The 24,026-nt window shown below is 49.5% G+C and overlaps 1 protein-coding gene across 2 annotated transcripts in view; it reads left to right on the top strand.

Moving 5' to 3' along the window:
• The window catches only part of Trappc12 (trafficking protein particle complex subunit 12), a 72,248-nt gene that overhangs the window by 40,154 nt on the left and 8,068 nt on the right, over nucleotides 1-24,026 (top strand). For both annotated transcript variants that reach the window (XM_087553184.1, NM_001398781.1), the window contains 4 exon segments: nucleotides 1,158-1,296; nucleotides 10,895-11,007; nucleotides 19,180-19,252; nucleotides 21,105-21,178. In XM_087553184.1, coding sequence (XP_087409310.1) covers nucleotides 1,158-1,296; nucleotides 10,895-11,007; nucleotides 19,180-19,252; nucleotides 21,105-21,178 — 399 coding nt within the window.

Here is a 24,026-nt window from a genome sequence, read left to right as displayed (position 1 = left end):
TGCTCTCAGGTGCCTTCCTACCAAGGGCTTACACACTTGGAGAACAGGGGTACTGTGACTCAGCCCCACTGTCCTCGTGCCTCCTGCCTCCACGTCCAGAGCCACACTCGTGGGAATGGTGCCTAGCACCCTTTCATGCCTGTGCTCTCGTTTGTAAAGTCATGGCCAATGTGCTCTTCTCAGATAGAGTCCTCTCACTGGCCTGACCATGACAGCTTCCTCCCACACCATGCTCAGGGACTCTCCCCATCTGTGGGTCAGCATTCTCAGGAAGGCAGGAGGAGGGGGTCAGGGTAAAACCCATTGCTCACTGGCCCTGGCAGTGCTTCCTGGAGGCCTCATTTTCCTTGTCTTGGGTGTTTTGTTTTGACATACAACAAAAATTTTTGACATGCACATCCACTGTGGGATGAGCAGAGCATTCTAACATGGACATCATCTCATACTCAATGTATGATGCTTGCACAAGTGAAATCCTGCAGTGTTTGCCTCTTTGGTGCCTCCAGTATCTCACTTGGCATAATGTCCCCCAGGTGGTCTCACGACAGGATTTTCTGTTCTTAGTGTGACAAGTGTTCCACCAAAGCCCATACACTGTGTTTGCCTTATACACCAGTAAGCATCTCCCTGTCCTATCAGTAAGAGAAGACCAGCCTTCAGTTAGGACGTCGTTCTAACCTGAGCCCTGTCTCTGCTAGGCCTTCAGCAGTATAGCCTTAGGCGCTCACCTTGCTCAGATCTCACAGACAACCCTCCAAACCTCTGTTTGAACCCTTCCTAAGCTTGCAGGTCCTCCCCACAGTCAGCCCTTCCATTCTGAAGGGTCGTCCTCACACAGCCTGAGTACCCCACCTAGCCCTGCACTTCTCTGCTGTCCACAATGGTCCCTGCAGTGAGAGGGAATGTCTTCTCTTCATTAGCTGATGTGCTGCTTAGGCACATACCTTGTTTTATTGGATTAGATTCAGTTAATGAAATTCTTCACACTGCTGCTGTGGAGCTCGGCAGTGTGTTTGTAAATGTGGAACTGTGTAAACTTGGGAGGGCAGCAGTAATCATAGCCCTGAGCCCTGGCTTTCCCATATTAGAGGTAGAGCCCCACACAAGGCCACTAGGACAAGTCGGGCTAACATGGGGTGTCCAATCCTGCATTTCAGCTCTGGTTTGTGAGGCTGGCGCTGCTGGTGAAGTTGGGCCTTTTCCAGAATGCCGAGATGGAATTTGAACCCTTTGGAAATCTGGATCAGCCAGACCTCTATTATGAATACTACCCACACGTGTACCCAGGACGCAGGGGTAAGGCAGTGCTGCTTCACACCAATAATTGTATGTGTTCTACTCTGCTTTTCTGTGGTTTACACAAACTTCGAAACACTGGCCTTTCTTTACCTACCAAAAATCAGTGGCCAAGCATAAAGCCTAAAGCTACGAACATTCATGCAGTTTTGTGAACATGCTCACTTGGAAGTACCTGGTGTTTTCTGGGTCTCTTAGAGGCTGGCCAGCACCTGCCAGAGCCTGTTACCCAGTGTTCTTCAAGTGAACACTGCCATCAAGCCACAGCCTAGCAAAAGCGTATATGTTGCTGAAATTTCTATGTTGACAGCTGCTGGGAGTCTCTTCTTAATTTGTTTTAAAATTGTGGTTATAGCAACAGAGAGCACCACAGTCTCTGCCACTGTTTGGAAACACAAGGCCATAGCATGAACTGTTGTAGGACAGGGCAAAATCAAAGCTCGAAAAAAGGCAATGAAAACCATAGAACCTTTTGTCTAAGCGCAGTGGTTTGGATGAGAAGGCTTAGTCCCCGTTTGGTGGAGCTGATTGGGAAGAGGTAAGGGGTATGGCCTTGTTGGAGAAGGTGTGTCACTGGAAGTGGGCTTCTAGGTTTCAAAAGCCTCAATGCTTCTCAGCACTTGCTCTGCCTTGTGGTTGTGGATCAGATATGAGCTCTTTGCTGTTCTTTTGCTCCACCATCATGGACTCTAACCCTCTGAAACCGTAAGCCAAATTAAGTTAACCCCTTTCTTTTGTAAGTTGCTTTGGTCGTGGTGCTTTATCACAGCAATAGAGAGCTAAAGCACAGGTGGAGGGCCTTATGGAGACATCAACTCTGTGTCACATGAGAAAGCTGTCTTAGAAGGACATCTCCTGACCAGCTTGGAACTGGCTGCTGGGAGCTGGACCCTTTATTTGTACATACCTGACCAAGGCTGGCTTCCACTGGTAGCCAGTTCCCTGGGCAATTTCACTGGTGTCTGTGTGCTCCAACACCCTCATTAGCCAACCAGGGTGGGAAATCTTCACCTGCTGTGTAAAGACTTTGACATTTGTGTAAGTGGCTTTACTGAGCTAGCACAGCAGGTAGTAAATCTTCCATTCTATGCTATTTTGAGTTCATTAGTGACATATGCTATGTTCCTGAAAAATTTGTGGCCAGCATTTGTTGTCCTTAGAAGCTCTACATAGAGAGGCCCTGGGTGTCAGGAAATGCAGCTTGAGGTGTGAGAAAGAACCAAGGATGTAAAGACCAGACTGGTGACAAGTGACAGAACCTTACATTCATGTCTGCATTTTAGTTGTTATCAAATACACTAAGAAAGTGTTTCACTACTCTGAGTTGTTCTTAAGCTCGGATCCCGAGGCTTGAGAGGGATGTGAGATGAATGGAAAAGGCGGCTCTGGGTTTGCTTGTTCTGTCCCCTTGACTTCACAAAACAGCCGGGAGGAGCTCATCCTTCCTAACCCAAGACAGGCTCCTAACCATGTGGTTCAGGGTGGGTGTTGAGCTTCATCTGCACTGGTAGTATCTTTTCTGACGAGAGGAATCAGCTTATCAGGAAAATACCTAAAATAGAGCATAAATCCAAGTCCTTATTCAGAAGTGGGCTTATGAGTCAGAGGAGGTGAATCAGCATGCCAGACAGACTTCATATCAGATAGACTGGCCTCAGAGGTAGGGACTCTCCAGTCCTTAATGGGTAACTCTTCATTCAGCCAGGGCCATTCGAATCCTGTTAGCCTCTGCACAAGCAGGGCAGCCAGGAGAAGAACCACAGCCTGGCTCTTCAAGGTGGCATCTAGAAGCCATGTCCCTCCGTCACCCTATCAGCAGCTGAAGGAGATAGGACAGATTCTCCCCTATATGAGACTATCCTGGAACACCACACACTGATGTCCCACCCCTACACTGCAGCTAGAGAGTTACCTGCTGTGTCCTGAGCGCCATCAGAGCTGTCAGCTTGCTTTCTCTGTGACTACATCACCTATGTCATCCATAAGTCTGCACCACTTGAGGGTCTCTCCATGTAGGGCGGAGAGCACTGGAGACGTCATCAATAGTAGACCATGTGAGGTCCTGGGCAGTAAGCGCTGGAGGTTAGACTTCAGTGGCTCAGCATATGTGACGTCTTGCATTTAATCGCTAGTAATGCTATTTTTTTCACCATATGTATCAGTTAATTTTCTGTCGCTGTGACAAAACACTGCAACTAAAGCAACTTATAAAGAGTTTGGGCATAAGGTTCCAGAGGGTTAGTTGATGATGGCATAGTGAGAGCACCAAAGTAGGCAACTGGAACAGCCACTGAGAGCTCACATCTTGATCCACAGCCCAAAGCAAAGAGGGCTTTTGAAACGTCAAAGCCCATCCCTAGTGATACATCTCCTCCAATAAGGTCACACCTCTTAATCCTTCCCAAACAGTTCCACCAACTTGGGACCAAACATTCAAACATATGAGACTTGAGGCCATTCTCATTCAAACCAGCACACCGTACTTCACTCATTACTGTGTTAAAATCCCTGAGAAGTCAACTTAAGGAAGGACAGGTTATTTTGATTCACCGTATCAGAAGGGACACCATCCATCACGGATGGGAAGTATGGTGGTGAGGAGGCTGAGGCAGCTGGTCACAGCTCATCCGCAGTTGCATGCAAAGAGAGGAACAGATTGCTGGTGCTCCGCTCAGTCTCTGAATTCATTCCTGGACGCCAGCCCATAGGTAGGTCCTCCTGTGTCAGTTAAGCATTTCTGAGATGTCTTTACAAACAGGCCCAGAGGTGTATCTCCTAGATGATTCCAAATCCAGTCAAGTGGTTAATGAAGAATAATGATCCTGTCATATGCAGAGAGGTCTGACAGGTTAAAGGCTTCACTATGTAAGGGGACTGGGAAGACGAGTTCTAGCTAGTCTCTTTTGCTTGATTGCTGAGATATCAGGAGACAACTGATTGTTCTCATGAAGAATAGCTATTTTCTTAAAGAGTAAGAAACATTTCCTTGGTCCATCTCTGCCACTCTCTGCCTTAGCCTCAAGGTTCGCATCTAGTTTCAATGACCAAACAAAGCACAGAATGCAAACCACAGAGGCTCATTCCTCACGGGCACCAGGCTACCAATGAGCACACAGCTGCACAAAGGCTGTGCACTCTGGGCTCCTCCTGGTGACATTCATGAGAAATGTGGATGTAAAATTACTATTTCATATCAGTGGCTTCTGAGCACTTGGCAGCTGTTGGGGACAGTCTAAAAATGAGCCGTCTCCTGTGGGAGTGATGGAAAGCTCAGCTCCCCTAGGGTTGTGGCCACCACTGTCCTGCTGCTCAGTGTCATCAGGTCTCTCCGTCAGTAACGCAGAGGCCTCTGCACCACGTTCCTCTTTGAGGACTTTCCTAGGAGAAGCTTCCTTGGAAGATAGGCGCAGAGGGACCTGTTGTCACTGTACAGTCTGAGGCCTTATCTCCCTAGCGGACACACAGCATGCAGATGTGCAGCTGCCTGCAGAGCATGCAGATGTGCAGCCTGCAGAGCATGTACATGCAAGTGTGCAGCCTGTATTCTACTTCTGTCTGAAATTAATGGCACCTGGATGTGGATGAAGAGAAGACAGGAGCTGTGCATCATTAAGCAGCTAATTCGAATAACGAAATGGGCATATATCATGCATGCTCAAGTGTTAGCATGCATTCACAGTGATAGGCTGGATGCTGGCTAATGCTGCTTATCATTCTGTGGCATTACAAGCATAAATGTAAGGATTTGATTCATTCATTTCATTTTAGCTCACAATATATAAGCAAAGCAAACCATTAAAATATGCATTTAAAAGGAGGTTATAGTAATACAGACAAATAAATAACTTTTATGAACAAGCTTTAATATATTTCATTTAAGATTGGGTATAATTTGTAGCAGTTCATGATATTCATAACAAGACTTGAACTGTGTATGGAGCTAATGAGGTTGAGGGTGTTTTTTGTTTGTTTGTTTGTTTTTCATTCATAAAAGGAACAGTGCTGTGTTTGATAAATTTCTAGGATGTTTAAGCAGTTTCTATCCAATGTTCAATTGCTCTGCAAGCACGGTTATGGTTGTCTACTGACCCTCAGCCCTACCTGGTCCGCTGTGCAGAGTCCTCTTGCTCATGGGAGCAGCAAGGAGGACAGGCAAACAGCCCCAAGTATTCACATTGTCCCACCTTCTGTTCTTTGCCCTCTGCCCTCTGAGCCTGCTCTCCCATCACACTCACTGCCCTTGCCCTGCTAAGGCTGCAGGTCCCTTCCCCTGCACTGAGGACCCATGAATTCAGCTCCTGCCCCCTTCTAAAGCCCATTCCAACCAGGAGCTCCTGTACTTCCAGATCCAAGTGTTACATGTTAACAAGCATTCAGTGAACATACTTGCTGTCTGTGTCAGGAGCTTGTCTCCTTGGTTTGGGAAAACCACTTTCCCTGTCTCCTTGGTTTGGGAAAACCACTTTCCCTGGGTTGCTTAAGTTCCTTCCCAGGAGGAGATGTAACGATGTGTCCCTCCTCCTAAGGTCCCAAGGACACACCACAGTTCTCCCTGGGGAACCAGTGAGTTTACTGCGGTTCTCAGAGCATAGGTGAGGTTTACTTACAAGGGCACAGATGCTCCCCTGCCCAACAGGCTGCACAGAAAGCCTTTCCTCAGCCGGGAGTTTATTTAACAGATGGTAGGGATTGATTGTCTGGATATTCAGGAAGGGTCTCCTGACCTCACCCTTCATGGTGGGATGTAAACAGTCAACAAGCCCAACAGGACGATCCTTCTGAAACTCCCCCAAGATGGCGATAAGGGCATAGCACAGCATAGCCCTGCCTCAAGCACAGTTCAGCCTCTTTTCAGTGTGGGTTCCTACCAAGGCTGGTGTCGGCATCGTTGCACGTTTCTCTGAGTGAACATCCATGGTGTTCTCCAAAGTCTGAGTTAAAAGTGGTTTTACTAAAGCCTGTTATGCCAGAGTTCTCAGTTTAGTCAGAAGCCAGATTGCTGTCAAAACAGCCCTGTGCCCTCCTTTCCCTCCCAGCAGCAATATGTGGTTTTCTTTCCTTACTCAAGTCAGCAGCCTCTGGGCCTGCAGCCCCCCCCCGCCCCCGCCCCCCCCCCCCCCGTTAGTCTTACTCTCTCCTCTGTCTCCTGTTCTTCAAGCTTCCTCCCCACGGGCTCACTCTCACACAGGCTTGTTCTTTCCGTGTAATGGGCATTTAATCCTTTGTTAGTAATTTAAAAGTAGCCTCTCCCATTCGAGAAAGGAGAATTCCTAAGCCTGAAGAAGCTCTCTGATTTCAGAGGCCCAACCTAGCCGTTTTATTTGGTAGCAACTCCTGGTAACCTCATGTACACTCTACCCAAATCATAACCACAGACAAACTGGCTCATTGTTGGGATCAGACTAGGAATCGAGTCACATGGAGACATGTACCAGAGAACTTTCTGGAATATGTTCTTAACTAAGCCACAGCACCCTGCTGCCCTGGCTGTCAACCAGACAGTGACATACATAGCTCTAGGTACATGAATAGTATTCCCTAACAGCTACAGACAGCTGTTGACAGTCTGTGGAGGTCTGCTGTTCTCCCTCCCTCAGGTCCACTTACCACTTTTTCTTTCTCCAACAAAAGGAAACAGGAAGTACAATTAGCTTGGCACATGTTCTCATGGAATCTTCTGCTTCAGAATGTTGTGAACCCAGAATCAGACAACTCTGTGACCCCAGATATGTCTCAGCCATCCATTGCTACTTCTGTACTTCCAGGGGTGTCCTACCCACCCCAAGAGACGTCTGCCACCCCACACCTAGCTTGGAAGGATGAAACAAAGGGGTCAAGTTATATACTGGACAGTAGGGAATAGTTTAATTTTGTCCATTTTTCTGTAATGTTCAGGACAGAACAACTGTTCATAGGGACTTAAGCTCCTTTCCAACCCCGTTCTCTGTGGCTTTTAAGAACCTTCCTGGTACCTTCTGGTGACCTTCTGGGTTTTAGTTCTTTTAATTAACTTGGTTTTTGTTTTGTGATACACTAAAGCAGGCTGTTTCTTCAACCACAGGGTTTGTGTTCAGGTGTTGACAGGAGCTACATCCCTAGATAATATCAATAGCCTGCTCACTGCATTCTTGAATTAACACTGCGTGCCGGTGTGGTGTAGTGTATGTGGCACAGTTGTAACTGATGACCTGCCACTGGCTCGTGATTAACAGTCAGTCACGATCTCCAGTGAGCTCACCCTGCTGTGTGCATTTGCTGTGTTCTGTCTTCCAAGCAGATGCCTGTACACCACCACTTCCAGCCAGTTCAGGACCCTCCATGGGAAGGAAAGACTCGCCATGGCTTGAGTTCGGGGTTTCATGGCACTGCTTATGTTTGCACAGTCCCTTCCCTTTCAGTGCTTGGGAGGACGAGGTAAAAGAGCTCACACTGGAAAGAATCCACGTTTTTGATTATCCTCAGTGCACCCTGCCAATAGCGCCCCTGACAGGCTGTGGTCTGTGTGTTTGGTTAGGGTTGCAGTAGCTGCAGTGTTGCTGTGGAAACTCACTTCCGAACTTAGTCCTGAGGACGGACCACCCTCACATCATCGAGCCAGATGTACAGACTCTTGAATTAACTGAGTGCTAAGTTTCTGTCCTCCCTGCAGCCATCTGCTCCTTGAAATTCTCACCCAGTCTTCAGTCTTCCTCTGCTCCCTCCAGTGTCTGCAGCTCACGGGTCTCCTTCTCAAGCTAAATTCTGAATCCCTTTTATATCCACGCAAAACCTGACATGGCTGCTCAGAGTTAAATGTGCAGCATAATACTGCAAACATCTGGAACTTCATTCTTTACTGCGAAATCAGTTCACCTCCCACAGCTAGCGTGTTACACTGACATTAGATTTAGATTTGTAGTTCACGTTACTCTGCCTGAACTCCTGAGCACCCAGAAGGATGTCCCCCTCCTGCTTCCTGCAGCTAGAGGAGGAAGGATGTACTCTTCTGTTTCCCCAGCCCTTGCTACAGTTGAGAAGCCAGCTGGAGCGCTGCCTGGGCTGGGCGACCTAGTCCATGTTTTTTTATCACCCTACCTCCATCTAAAAACCTTGATCAAGTTGACCGCTTAAATACTGAATATTTGATCTAGGGTATTTTTGTGTGTGTATGAGTTAGGCGGAAGATGTCTTCATAGGGTTGAGAGTAGCGTGTGTCCTTGAACACCCAGCAGTGTCTCAGCAGTGGGGCATCTCAAGGAGACAGATGGAATGATCAGTGTCCCCATCAGCTCCCCCGCGGTCCCCCGTGGACACCAGGAGAGGGTGTCCAGGGTCAAGTGATGGACCACTGAATCTAGTCAAGTGTCCCAGTTACAAGAATGAAAGAGGAAGACTGAGGCCAACCTCTGGGCTGTGCCTTAGGGAAGAAAGAGCCGACAGTGGGCTTTCCCCACGCGTTCTCTGTTGCCGGTGGCAACCATACACACAGCATTGAGTACATGGCCCCAAGTCCAGCTGTGCCTCTGCCCCACGCTGCCAGGAGCTGCCTCCCTCTGAGAACAGCAGTGACCTGTGGAGGGCACGCCGAGGTGGCTCTCTGCTTTCATTTTTCAGTGCACACATCACGGCCTGGCAGATTTCTAGCACATTCCTCCCTGCCTTTCCACAATGGTGGTGTAGATCTTCAGCACTGCAGACGACTGTCCAAAATACATTTTGAAGTGGTATTTTTATTTAATGTTTTCTTCTTTCTTTTTCCACCACCACCACCCCAGCCTCATTTAATATTTTCTAAACAATGAGAATACTTCTACAGTATTCATGGCAACCTAGATTTAGACAGGTCCCGACCATATATGGGAGTCACATACACACACAGGCAGACTAGGAAACGTGTCTTCTTACAGATTTTGACTGGCCATGCTTTGTTGTACTGGTTAGCCAAACTGCACATGAAGAACACAAAACTCCCAGCAGCTCAGGCAGGCATGCTCATCCGTACTTGGGGAGTGTGGTGGCTTGATCTGGGCATTTGAATGCCTGGTGCTCAGGTAGTGGTGCTGCTAGGGGGTGTGGCCTTTTTGAGGGAACTGTGCCACACTTGAAGAGACAGAAGGCTATGTCTGTCTCATGCTATGACCAGGGCCTGGCCTCTACTTGGCTCTTAAAACTTCCCGCATAACTTGTAAGTTAAATCCATGTGCATAGCATGGTAGTCCCCCAGCTGTTCTTGTCCCATCTCCGTTCTGGAACCTCCTGTTCTCCTGGTTAGTTCCCATCAGTTTCCTCTTTCACATGCAGCCACATGCCCTTCTCCTGATTGGCAATCCTGAAGACTCTAACCTGGAGAGCCCTCCTCTGTGCAAGCAAACCCGTGAGCTTTCCTGCTCCAGCTCCTCCAGCCAAGCTAGCAGGAGCCCAGGATGGAGAGATGGCCTTGCTGAGATGTCTGGCCCCTCTCTGGCATCCTCAGGAACACCTCTTAAACCCTGTACTCTGAGCCCAGGACACAGAGGTCCTCTCACTGAGCTATCTGTCCCCTCTCTGGCATCGCCAGGAGCACCTCCAGAGCCAGTTGCTTTCTTTGCAGTCTTCCCTTCTGGGAGACACAAGCTGACCCACTGTCTTAGTCAATGTTTAATACCATGACCAAGGCAACTCTTATAAAAGCATTCAATTGGGCTTACAGTTCCAGAGGGTTAACTCATTCTCATGGAGAGGACCATGGGCATGTGGGGAGACTGAGAACCTCATCCTGATTCGGGGGAGGGGGAGATGGGCCTGACTAAGCTTTTGAAACATCAAAGTCCACCGTTCCTCCAACAAGGCCACATGCCCTCATCCTTGTAATCCTTTAAAGTCACTCCCTGGTGACTAACATTCAAATGTAGGAGCCTGTGGGGGACATTCTCACTCAGACCACCACATTCACTGTCTGCTCACACTCAGCTGGCCTGCTGCTGTAAAGAACTCTGTTGCAGCTTTCATTGGCGGTCAGATATGCTACGAATTCACCCCTGAGAACCTCTGTGGTTGCTGCAGAGCTGTGGCAATAGTGGTGACATCTGGCCTCCTCTGGTAGCTGGCTGGACATGTAAGGTGTGGGTTAGCAGAGAGAACTAGCTCGTATTCTACAGCTAACCAAACAGCAAAGGTTTCTTCTGCTCTTGCTTCCGCTATAACACCTGTGTGCTGGCTAGCGGTTTCTCAGATATACAACCTAGAAATGATCCTACCGGGCCAGCCTGTGAGCAAGTCTGTGAAGCACTTTCTGGATTGATACTTGATTTGGGAGGACCCAGGTCGTTGGGGCCTGTGCCACCCCCGGGCAGGTGGTCCTGGATGATGTAAGAAGCAAGCCAGTAAGTAGCACTCGTCCATGGCCTCTGCATCAGTGCCTGCCTCCAAGTTCCTGCTTGACTTCCTGTTCTGACCTCCCTGGATGATGGGCTGTAAGCTGTAAGGCGTAATAAGCTTTTTCCCTAGTTACTTTTTGGTCATGGTGTTTCATCACAGCCATAGAAACCATAACTAAGACACCCTGTATGCCTCCTTCCTCTACACAGTCAGAAAACACACACATCTACAGCAAGCTCATTAACTCTGGTTTCTACTCTAGGCTCCATGGTCCCCTTTTCGATGCGTATTCTGCATGCAGAACTGCAGCAGTATCTGGGGAACCCACAGGAGTCCCTGGACCGATTACACAGGGTCAAGACCGTCTGCAGCAAGGTAACTGTCATGGTATTCAGTCCTCTTCCTCTCAGAATTCACACCTGTCCCCCAGGGAGACTGTCTCACTTCCTCACACACAAGGTTCTGAAACAGTGTCACCATGGTATTCACACTTAAGGTTTTTTTTTTTTTTCAAAGGCTAGAGACTGGTTTGGGGCAGAGCATCTGTAAGCCAGTTTGCCCAGGTGAACCTTTCCTATCTGGAAGACTCACAGGGTGGGCAGGCTGTGTGTGTTCCGCATGCCTGGCTCAGATCAGGATGCTTTTGCAGCATCCTGTTATACCACGACATCACTTACTTTTCATCAAGGAGTTCAGTGTTGGCTTTGTTTATTGCCTTTGAATCATTTGGTGACTCCTTGTGTCTGGTTTAAACGGAATCGTGTGTGCCATGCTGCCATGACACTGAAGTCCTTGTCTGTCACTGTCTGCAGATGCCTGTTTTCTGCCTTCTACGCCTCCCTTTCTGGCTCCGCAGGCTGTCTGTTCCCCGGGTCTCACCAGAATTTTGTAAACTGATTGGGAAAGAACCCACACAGCAGAGACATTCCTAAGAGCCATTTGCATAAATAGGTGTAACCCAGAAACTGTCAGCTACAGTCAGCTTGAGGTTAATTTCGTCTGCCGATGCAGATGAACCGCCCCTACTCTGCAGTCCCAGGTAGATTTGGCTTTGGGGTGCCAGGTAGAAAGGTTTCCTTAGAGCCTCTGCTGCAGCATGAGGCTCTGTCTCATGCACTCAGAAAAAGAGGTGCGTGGGCTGTGAATGTGGCCCGCTTCTCTGCTGATGGCTGACAAGACAGCGTGAGAGCTCTGTTCCAGGAAGGGTTGGTGTCTTTGCTAAAAGGGGTTTCTGACAGATGGGCGCACTTGGGTTTGCTGCTTTACAGTAGACAAAGTTAGAAATACAGGACAACAGCCACACCATCCTCTCATTGTGGGCTCAGGCAGGCCAGCCGTCAACCCCCTGATGGCTTCTGCCTGCTGCTGGCACTCCCCTGATCCAGATGCTTCACTCGCTCCACTTTCCTACTGCTCCTGCAGAGAACAAATTAATTGTGACTTAATCAGAGAAGATGGGGCATTCAGTAAGCCACTTAAAGAAGTAGAAAGAGGGAATGAGGACCGCTTCATCCCTCTGGGCTGCAGACTTGCACCCTGCCCTTCAGTCTCACATTCCTGCCCTGTGACTGGTGGGGCTCACAGTCAGAAACCTCTGACTGGCACCATTATAAATCCCAGAGCATGCACAATAAAGCCATTGGGCACTGCCGCAGCAGTGCAGAATCTTGGTACCAAGGGGCTAAAGAGGAACATATGAGAGTCCAGAGAAAACCAGGCTTTCTGGGTAGTAAAAATGTCTTCCGTTCAGTCCTCTTTGCCCCTCAGACTGAGTGGAAAGAAAAGCACACACACATCCCTTTTGAAGGTGCAGAGGTCTTAGAGGCATTGATATAAGGACATCTGGAGTCACGCCAACTGGTGCAAACACCCAGCTATACATCCTGACCAGATGTGGCCTGCTCTGCTCAGCACACTGCTAGTGACCCACGCTAGTGACCACTCAGTGCTGGAGCAGTGTGGGTGTTAATAATTCTTCAAGTGCCCAAGAACACCCTCTGAAACCCTCTTCCCTGTGGGAAGCCTACCCTCCAGAAGGCCCCCAGGTGGCGATCGATAGTAAAGACAGGAAGGCCTACTTGTTGGTCAGAATCAAACCAGTTGAACAGAACCAAAGAAGGTCCTTGAGTCTGTGTCAGTCTCACATGTGTGTGCTGAAGCCTCATCATGAACCACATCATGGCTCGCCCATAACAGCACCTGCAGGCCAAGGCCCTATCCCAGAGAAGTGTGCTAGGACACTTCAGTGAGTTAGGACCTTCTCTGGTAACTGTAAAACTCACAGCAGGCATCCGGGCCTTTTGAAATACCATGCCAAGCCAGTCGTAGTGACTGTACACAGTGAAGCGAGGTGCCAAAGTCACTTCAGACATATTGGACACATAGCCTTCCTGTGCTGTGGGTGTGTAGTGAGAATTGTCTGCATTTTAGGAGTGGAGTCTGTTATTCTGATCCAATCCAGTCTGTGCCCAGGGAAGAACCAACCCCTCTGCTTTAGGGAGCCTCTTTGCAAAGAAACTGCCAAGTTAGGAGCTCTCTCTTCCAGCCCCATGCTTCCCCTTCATTGTTTGCTCCCAAGGCCTGCCCACTCAGTTCCAAGTACCTCTCTCCACGACTGAACATGATTACATTGGCAAGCTCGTAAGACACCCAATGAGGGATACATTTCAGGCTGTGCAGATTGAATGAACTGAAATTCTAAAGTGTTTCAGCTCACTGCTCCTCATGGGAAGCTCTAAATTGAAAGCGGTACAAGGTAACCTTGACTCCTCTGCACGTTTGTGATCATCTGCTGCCGAGCAAATTAGTCTATGGCTTAAAGCAGTTTCTTTCGTTTTGATTAGTGGGTTAATTGCACCTGTTGCTGGGTCTGGGCACTGTATTTTGATGCATGCGAATGCAGCCTCCTTTACCAACCCTTCCCCTCCTCTAACACCTCTACATTCAGATCGGCTTCTGACTTCCACCTGGGGAGCAGACAGGCCATTCTGCCCTCCAATTCCACTGACGTTGCCACGGGTGACGGGACTCCATTCTCTCCTCCCCCACACCACTCAGCTGTGTGCAGCTGCCACAGTATCCCCTGTCTACCCATCTTTGAGTAGGCAGCGCTGCAGCAACATGGCCCCTGTGGGCCATGATCTCCTTCCCTTTGGCTGTAGAATTGCTGGATTGTGTGTTACCATGAAAACACAGGAGACAGAAATTGTTGGGAGGAAACCAGCTTGTTCAGGGTAGGACAGACAGAGATTTCAGGTCTCTCAATAGGTGGGGAGGGCCATAGGGAGACGCCAGTGGGTTGCAGGAGCCTGAAGGGACTCGGGGCATCTAGGGCATGAGGCGCTTGTCTCTGGCAGGCTTTGCCCTTCCTCCATTCCCTCTGCCTTGCTAAAAACCTTAGGCTACATTCCTAAAACCCGGCCACCAAGGTCTGTTCCCTCTTTTGGCCACTTCCTCCTCCTAAGGCTGACTACCAAGGTCTAGCTATCAAAGTACTGAAGTCCAGCAATCAAACCCCCTTTTGGCCACCTTAATTAACATGCCCAATTAAAATTAAACACCTTGTCCTAACATAGATTTTTCCCTTTTCCCTTTATAAACTACCATTTGCCTGTGAGCCACAACTATGTTCTCTATCCAGAGGCAGTCCTTCGTCCTCCAGGACAAACACCCCTCCCCCCTCTCCCTTGCCTCTTTTATCCTGTCTCCCTGTTTCTTCCCCTTCTCCCTTGTCCTCTATCTCCCTTATCCCTGCTCTCTTTCCGTCAGGAGCAAATAAATCTCCTTGATACAGAGAACTTGGTCTTGGGTGCCTAGAGCCAACTTTGAGATCCTACTGCCCATGCTGTGGCCTCTCCAGAGACCTTTGATCCTGAAAGTTCTCCTGGGTCTTGATCTAAGGCCGCGTCTGCATTTTCCCCTCAGGTCAAAGCAGTCATTTCTCTGTGAGATGATCATGCTAACTGAGAGCCTTACAGAGCTTTTAGAAAAGAAGAGATTGGATGTGGAGAGAAGCAAAAGTAAGGCAAACGAGGAGAAAGATGGAGGACAGAAGCGAAAGCAGAGCCCCCGGAAGGGTATCTCCTGCAGAACAAGCTTGTCATTCTAGGCATTTCCACCTGTGACGTTCAGTGCCATGGTTCTGTTGTCAGGGTTTTAAAGGACTTACACTCTTGTTTTTCAGTCGTCATGATAATGGATTTAAGGCAGGCACTGCCAAGGGACTGGGCTCAGACACCCCTCCTGGAAAGCCACTCAAAGAAACTAGTGATAAAGTCAGAAATGGAGCCTTATTAACACTGCGACCATCCCAGGAGGAGCAGCGTTCATGTCCTCAAGTCTGTCTTTCAAGTGGCCCCTGTTAGCAGCATAGAGAAGCCAAGGCAAGCACTGTGATTCCATAGTGTCAGCCCAGGTGGTCAGTAGTCGGTGGCCCTCTTGGTATCACCTGGGGTCAGTGTCCCGTGTATGGCTGGGCACCGAGACGTTCCCTGTCAAAGGGGAATCTTTGTCCTTTGTCTGAAGTTTGTCAACAGGATCTGTTGGTGGTGGCTCTTTTCTCTCAGAGCTGGGAATGTGTCACTCCGTTCCCTCCTGGTCTGTAAGACAGTAACAGCCCTGAGACGTCACTGCACCCTCAGGTTTTCCACCAGCTCCACTGCACCTAGGATGGGCTACCAGGCAGCTCCCTCACATCTGCTGAGTACTGCCGTTTGTTCAAAAGAAGCCCCCATTCCCTGCTCGCAAGTCCTCATGTGGCACCCGACTCCCTACCAAAAGAGAGGAAGAAGCCCAGAGCATGACCTGTCTTGGAGGTCCCAGTGTCACCTCCACGTGTTTGAGAAAGTGTTTTTAAGTGTTACACCCTGCCTAGTTGGCCAGGGTCTGTCATTCGTAAGGATGAGTATTTCATTGGCCTGCTTCAGAGGAAACCTGCCATCCATTCCTTCTCCAGTTTGTGCCTCAAACCCTGCTGTGAGCTCATGACTCTAGGAGGAGCCGCTCCCTGCGGCCTCAGTGTAGGTTGCAGCTCTCACCTTCCCGCACAGCATCCTGCGCAGCCTGCTGAGAGAGCTCCCGGAGGTTTCCGAGACCCACTCACTATTTAGCAGGCAGCAAGCATTAGCCGCATTGCTCCCAGATCACGCATTTCCAAACCTTTTATATTTGTTACAGGGATGGAGGCAGAGAAAAAGACCACAGGAAAAATCTGAGGCAGTGGAGCAGTTTTAATTTTTTTTAATTTCTTGTTGCTGCTCCGTGTAATTAATTTTCCCTCGGCACTTTTAAAGTTTACAAAACACTCTAAGTACATTCTCCATGGAGCCCCACAGTCTGTAATACAGACGAGAACAGTGTGTCGGGGCGTCCAGGTGAGAAGTAGACATTAGAGAGGATAAGCTCAAGTCATGCTGGACCTGAAGCAGCATCTCACAGAGCCTGGAGTTACCACTGCGGCTGTGCCTCAGCCCACCAAGGACAGGAAGGGCTGGGGAAGGAGGAGCCATCTGTGTTGTGGACCGACAGTGTCATATCCGTGATTCCCTGTGTTTACAGGACAGCTCCCTGAGGTGAGGGTGAGGTGTGCAGCCCTTTGTGCACAGATACCCCAGTTATGGGAACACACGCTCTCCTTGGTGTTCACTCGGCAGTGTGCTTTGTGTGGCCCTGTGTGGTCACTCAGTCTCGTGTAGTCACTCTGCACTGGGCAGTGCCTAGTGCTGTGAGGTCACTGTCCCGTGTTGTCATTTCACCCTGCATTTTGCTCTTTATAAGGTGTTGTCTCAGAACAGATTTGGGCCATATGTGGTATGCAACAAAGTCCTAACTACTTGGGTGACCAAAGGAAGAGGAAAGGAACACTTGAACCCATGAGTTCAAAACCAGCCTAAGACATATCGTGAGACCAACTGGGGGGGCGGGGTGCTATCCCCCCTTTCTTATTACAGAATAAGCTCTCTACTAACCTGTGGTCATAGCTTCAGTCTCCCACTCGAGAGCCATGACCTGGTTAGCAGATTGCCTGCTTCTGTGACAGTGCTTGCCTTAGCTGAACCAAAGCCTCGGTGTCATCACCTGATTCTGGGGGCAGGGGAGCAGGGAAAGTGGGAGGTGAAGGAGCAAGTGAGAGCCACACAACTGCAGACCCTCCTGTCTCATCCCCACTAAGGGGGTGTTGGCTACAATACACTCTTTATCTAAATCTGGTAGAGGTGAAAGAGATCCTTTTGCCTTCAGGTTTATCCAAAACACAGAAGTGCCAGTCATCCTCCTGTAGACCTGATTCAAAGCAATATCATTCTACCATCTGTGCTTAGTGGAGCCTCTGCCTTCAGCGCATGTTCCAGAACACCGTGACACATTGTGCCTGCTGAGCGGGGTCTAGCTGATACTTGATCTCTGGTTCTTGTTTCCAGAGCAAGATGGACCCATGGGTGGAGGTGCAGGCACACCGTATTCACAAGTTCAGCCTTTCCCTGCAATATCTACATTTTCTTAATGATGCAGATACAGCCACTAAGGGTCAGAAACCTGCACTGGACATGCCTTTCTCATGTCTGTGTTCAGAACCTTGGGTGGGTGTCCTTCCCACTGGTGCTCAAGCCCTTAGTGGCCTGGGACACTGCAGACCCTGGAGCTCTGCACATACTCCATACCCAACTTACAAGGGTTGAGAAAGGCGGTAATCTGCTCGAGCCCTTCGTGCTGTGTGGACACCACTGTGTTAGTTGCTACTGTTCTTAAAAAGTGCTGCGACCCATGCCCAACACAAACCACTTTAAGGTACAGAGGTCGTTTTGATTTGTGGTTTCAGACTAGTCGCTGGACCTCACGTGCTTTGGCAGAGCATCACAGGAAGATTGTATGGCACAAGCAGGCACTTAACATAAATGCTGGGGAACCAGATGGTCCCAAGGACCTTTTCCTGGTACCTGCTTCCACCAGCTAAGACTCACTTTGTGAGATTTCTAGAACCTCCCAGTAGTGCCACCAGTTTAGGACATGGGCATAAAGGGGGGGGGACCATTTCACATCTAAGCCATAACCATATGGGGGGGGGGGGGGCTCCCCAGACTGTCACAAGGCCAGGAGAGCCCAGAACAGGCAGTAGATCCTCGGTGGCTCTGCCTTTCCCACCTCCACTGCCAGTAGCTTCCATTTGCACTGCCTCATACACGGCAGTGGGAAGCCCCTCCATGTTCCCTGATTCTCTGCTGCTGATCCTCTGAAGTACCCCACTTCTCACAGCCAGAACAGCAGGCAGGTTCCACCCTCCCAGTGGGTGCTGGCTGAGCTCTCCAGGGCTCCACGGATGCAGCCTTCCCCCAGCCCTGAAGGCCTAGTACAGAGATCGAGTATGTTCTGAGATACATGGTGTGGTAGCCTGGTACACAGTTGTGTGTGTGTGTGTGTGTGTGTGTGTGTGTGTGTGTGTGTGTGTGTGTGTGTGTTTCCCTAGATGTAAATGTCAGCCTTTGTCCTAGTTCACTGAGCTCTCAGACTCAGTCCTGAATGCTGGTGCCCTCTGCTGTCCCGGATCCCTTCCCTTTCTTCCTGGCTCTCTCCACTCCAGCCTAGGGGATTAAGGCTTTATTCCCTTGTCAGTTTCTGCCGTCATGATTACTCATCAGAAGACAGATTAGCTGGAAATGTCATTTGACCTGGTTGGATCTGGCATCCTTCCCTCCAAGGTCACATCCTTCCCTCCAAGTCTTTAACCCTGTGTCTGTCCCCTGAATCTCTCAGAGGTCACAGTCCTGAGCCCCAAGTGTTTCCCAAGTCACAGTCCACAGCTAATTGTTCTCTTGCTCATACAGAATAATGATTTTACAAAGGAGGGTGCCCAGTGTGGCATGCATGAGTGGAGAGATGACACGCAGTGGTGTCTTCCACTGCCTACCCGCCTCCTGGGGTAACTGCTGGGGTGACGTCACCAAGCAGGTGGGGGAGGAAAGCAGGGTTCTCCTACACATAGACTATTCTTAACACATATTCTCACTCTACCCTTCAAAGTAATAATAATAATACCAATAATAATTAATCTTTTCCTCACACCACAGGGACCATAGCAGCTTTTCTTTCAGGGAAAACCCAAATACAGATGAAACAAAGGAAGGTTTTAACCAAACAATAAAAACTATGCAAAGTGACAGCTTCACAGAATGGACCCAGTGCTAAAGGAAAGACTGTAAGCTGGGTGGCACCCTGGAGGAGGGCGGGGCTGATGTTCCCACAGAAGTTAACCACTCTTGTGTGCAGCACATGTGATGCTTTTCATGAAAAGAAAAGCTGGACACCCACTGTGTTCCGTGTCTGAGAAGGCTCTGCGAGTCTCACAAGCCTAAATTCCACCAGAGAATAGGGCTCCACTCTCCTCGTCACCTCCTGGTAACTGGGCGACATCACAATGCAATAGACGAGTCTCTGCGAACATTCCCTGCCTGATTGGTTTTCACCCAGAGAAATTTGCTGTGTCTGAAACTTATGATGACAGCGCAGCCACAAATCCACTTACAATTTTGTTGTCCTTGTTTGAAATGTCTGCAGATCCTGGCCAACTTGGAGCAAGGCTTAGCTGAAGACGGTGGTCTGAGCAGTGTCACCCAGGAAAGCAGGCAAGGTGAGCATTGCCCTTCTGATAGCTGAACACTGATCACTCAGGTTTGCAAGGCTCAGCAGTACAATTGGTTCCCACTCTTACCCAACAGTGAATGATCCCTTCCCCCGTTTCCCAGGTAGCATCTACTCTGGGTAGACGAGAGGAAGAACGAGGGGTTTTACCCAATGATGAGAAATACAAACAGGCTGAGGATGGCCCAGCCCAGCTCCTTGGTGCACTGGGACTTTCCATTTGGCTGGGCAGATCTGCATAACAGGAGGGGAAGGGAGCCACAGTGTGAACTGTCAGTGGCTGAACATCCCGATCTGTCATGCTACCTTGACTGGCAGTCAGTCACCTGTGGACACATGGTGGACTGCAGGGGCAGATCAGCCGCTAAGAGGATTCCGTTTGCTGTAATGAAGTACCCAGCTCTGGTTAATTTATAAAGGAGAGAGTCGTACCTGGCTTACGGTTCTGAAGTCTGGGATGCCCATGAGATGGTGCTGGCATGTGGCGAGGTCTTCTGCATTGTAACAGGAAGTAGGCAGCACACGATGAGACAAGGAAGTGTCTTCTTAGCTCCGTTATAAAACCAGTGAGGCCAGGCATGGTGCCACACATTTTTAATCCCAGCACTTGAGAGACTGAGGTAGGCAGATTTCTGTAAGTTTAAGGCCAGCCTGGTCTACAAAGCAGGGCTACACAGACAAACCCTATCTCCAGAAACAACAACAATAGTAGTAATAGTGATAATTAATACATAAATAAACCATCAACATGTGGCTTTAAGGATTATGTCCCCAGTACATTTCTACCATAGCAGTTATTCTGGCTACAGTATGCTGAATACCCCAGCAAGGAGCCAGCCAGTCCCTTTCAGTTTATGATTCCCTGGGTGTGAAGGGTCAGGTGTGTATGTGTGCTGCGTACCAGGTAATTGATATGTAATGTATGCATGTGTGGCATGGGTGTGTGTGTGTGTGTGTGTGTGCATGTGTGCATGCATGTGTGTGCATTTACGTGAGTATGTCCTGCTGATAACTAGACTCTGAGACTTATCTGTTTGCCCGAGTTGATGCAGGCAGTGCACCTCAGCTCTTACTCCTGATGATCCCAAGAACGATCAGTCAGCCCTCCCCTCACATCAAATGTCTATGAAGGGATCATTCCAAGCACAGTGAGTTCACATAGAGCCAGTTTGAGAACCAAAGAAGAGATGGTCAGAGAAGGTTCTGAACCAGGAGATGGTTGGTATCAGACCTGAGCAGAGAGGTGCACTGTTTGTCTGCTGCATCCATAATTGTGGCTACCAGACATATCCTGTCTTCGAGTGGGAGTGCTTCTATCCTTCTATCCATGGAGCATTTTTGTGGCCACTACCGGTGTCCACCCTCAGTAAAGCCTGTGAGAAAGGCAGACCAGTGTTGTTCCTATCTGAAACTAAAGGCCTAGGAAAGTGGTCCGTTCCAGGCTGCAGAGACAAAACTGCCACTAAACCCAGCTTCCATGCAGCTGCTGGACACAGGCGGGCTGTGTGCATGGGTCAGCCTCGACCCTGGGCAGCAGACGTGCTGTGTCTGCATCAGACATGCTCACAGGAGTAGGGTTGTGGGCTCCCGATTATTGCTTGGCCTCTGTCTAAGCTGGGCTGTATTTCCTGCTGCGTCTGTGCAGATGGTCTCTTATGGGAGCCCACTCTGGGCATCCCACTGAGAACACTGTCTCCTGTGTCCAGTGAAGCATAGGGTGAGACCTGGTGAGGATAGACTGGGAGGCGGGGGCTTCGTTCCAGCACATGGGGTGCGGCAGTTGCCAGCTCGCTCGCAGGAGCACAGTTGCTTGTGCACACTCACACCTCTCTCTCCTGCAGCCTCTGTTCAGCTGTGGAGGTCTCGTCTGGGCCGAGTGCTGTACTCCATGGCAAACTGTCTGCTCCTGATGAAGGTATGTGGGCGGCTGAGCTGTAGTGCACCTTGTTCTAGCAGACAGTGTCAGCTGGAGGCTGCAAGAGGTGCTGTGTGTTCCGACAGGCCTGACAAGGAAGTGAGCCGTGGGCCCCGGCAGTGTTCATCATGGCCTAGATTGCTCAGTAGAGTTAACTCTCACTTGGGGGCCTAACTTGTCATTTTAAAATTTCCACAGAAAACAGTTTATATTACTGAATTTAATTGCACGGGCCTAGGTCTAAATGTTCTAATTAAAACTGCTCATTCCACCCCACCCCACCCCCCCCGTTTTCCTCTGAACTCCATCCAGAAAAGTGTCCTTTGTTCTGCCTGTTTTAGTGTGAGGGTCATTTTTTTTAAATGATTGATGGTTTTGACATCTGACGGCAGGCTTTCCCACCAGACCCACTTGTGAGAAGCTCTCTCTGAGCTTTGCACCTGAGGAGCCAGTGTGAATCAGGGAGCCCAGCCGGGCTGTCAGTCACTGTATTTCCAGTCTATTCTCCACCCAGGCCCTGCCAGCGCAGGCAGCCGTGTCTTCAGGCTTCTCTCTCATTTTGAATACGTCCCATGCCTGGCTTGCCTCCCGCCCTGGGCACGGGGGGCCTGCCACAGAGCTGGCGGCCTTGCTGCCAGCTGCAGGCACTGAAGCCGCCACAGAATCTGTCAGCAGCAGACGCCCAGAGCAGTGCCTTTAACACCTTCCGAGCTGTGGTGAGACAGCTCATCACTCCTCCCACAGCCAAGGTCATCCTGCTCTGACTGAGCATCCGCCAGCGGGCAGCTTACCAAGTGGAAAGACGTACCCCTCGCTTTAGCCCGACTGGCAGCCCTCCATGCGGCCATCTCCTTGCATTTGGCAGGAAAGTGTGTGGCCACAGCCCAGCCATAGGACAGTGTGCATCCTCTGCACCTCTGCAGACGTGTGATGTGTGACATTGGGTGTAGACAGGCTCATCTGGTAGGTGACCTTGACACAGGAAGAACAGGTTTCCTAGCATCTCTCCCAGCCATCGTCCTCATAGCTCTTTCCCACTTCTGAACACATTACAGATTTTGTAGTTCTGTGCCTGAGACATTTGCACATGGTCTGTTGCCTGCAGGGCCACTTTGTTCTGGTCTCTTCTCTCCGCTGCCTCCCTGGCGACATCATTGCAGAGCCTGCCCCACCTCCCCGTGTGCTGCCGCCCTCAGCCAAGAGGGGCCTGCTTCTTTCTGTCCCACTGCCCCCTGTACAGGCCTGCCTCTCAGCACTGCTGTGGCCAGTGGCAACCTTAGAAAACACAGTGAGCATCCAGTGTCTCCTGGGCGTCTCTGAGTCTTGGTTGCCAAGCCTGCTTAGGCTTACAGCACTGGTGGTACCCAACCACAAGCTGAAGCTCCTCAGGGAGGAAGTCACTGCTCTGCTGCAGGGCACTCAGCTTGCATTTCTGAGATGCTGTGTTAGAAAGTAGTGTAATAAAAATGCGTTTCTTTGTTTTACTGCAGTAGTGATACCATCAGTAGTGTAGGCACAGGCAGGCACCAAACGTCTGCCTGTGGCATCCTGTCACCCAAGACTCAGTACGGGACAGATTATCATGTCTCAAAAATACTTCCACAGTGGATGTAATTTAAATTAAAAGTTTGGTTTAATCTTGATTTTTCATGAGTTAAAGGGGTGAAAGAAATGTTCTGAGTGAAGTGGATGCGAGCACATGCGTTCTGCTGCCATCTAGTGGACATAACCAGTATTACCACAGTAGCTGGGCTGCATAGCGGGGCCTGTGCTAGCTAACAATGACCTAATTAATCAGTCTTTTAATGATAAGAAATCTGCTCATGTGTTCCAGTTCTGAGTGTCCCACAATATATTTCCAGGAATACTCACTTGCAAGACAAAGCCCTCTGTTCTTGCATGTGATATCCTTGGGTCTCACAGGAGCCTTAAGATACCTGTGCCACTAGAGTGAACCAGGACACTCTTCAGCTTCACATCCCCTTACCTCCCACACAACATTCTGACTGCTGTGGCTTCTGTTCTGCCACACACAGGGTGCCTCCTGTTTGCTTAGGTCACACCTCATAAAGCCTTTGTTGGCAACAAAGCAGCCATTAATGTGATTTAGCAGTCACTCAGCCAATGAAGTTTTTAGGTACAAGTCAGGCAAGGATGAATCTTGCCCACATATGAGTGTCTGTATTTCTATTCAAGGGCAGGTGGGTGTAGTCAGAAGAGTAGAGTGGGTACTCCCCAAGAAGCTGTTGTCAGCTGCCGTCCAGGTTCCCAGAATGAATGATTTCACTGAATAGTAACCAACTAGAAGTCCTCAGCAGCCCTAAATACGCCTTCTAACAAGCTCGCCCCGACCTCTCAGGCTTGTTGATAAATGCTAGCACTGTTGCTGCTGGCACCTACGTGACAATCCCTTCTCTGCTGCTGCTTTCTCTGATCAGTCTGAACCCTATGGATCTAACCTGCCTCCTAGGAGAGCTGTAAAATCCTATCAAAGCTGGGCATGGTGGTACCCACCTTTAATCCCAATATGGGAGACCGAAGCAGATGGATCTCTTGGAGTTCAAGACCAACTGAGTCTGTATAATTATAGTTAATACAGAACCATACAGTAAGACTCAGTCTCAAAAAAAAATTATATGTAATGGGTATATTTATGGCCTGTTTCTTTTCTGTTGGGCTATCCTCAGTAGCAAGTACCCCTGACCCTGGGCAAGTTTGAAAGGCAAGAGTGCCAATCAAAAAGCCTAGGATCCTAGCAGGCTTCTACTGAGGCATACCGGCCCCCATGCTCCTACCCTGGCTCTGTCCACAGCTGTCTGTCAGAAGCATCGTGAGCAGAACGGAGCCC

This window comes from Rattus norvegicus, chromosome 6 (genome assembly GCF_021556685.1).
Source record: "Rattus norvegicus strain SHRSP/BbbUtx chromosome 6, alternate assembly SHRSP_T2T, whole genome shotgun sequence".
NCBI classification, from domain to species: domain Eukaryota; kingdom Metazoa; phylum Chordata; class Mammalia; order Rodentia; family Muridae; genus Rattus; species Rattus norvegicus.
This window is presented reverse-complemented; position numbering and strand designations above follow the sequence as displayed.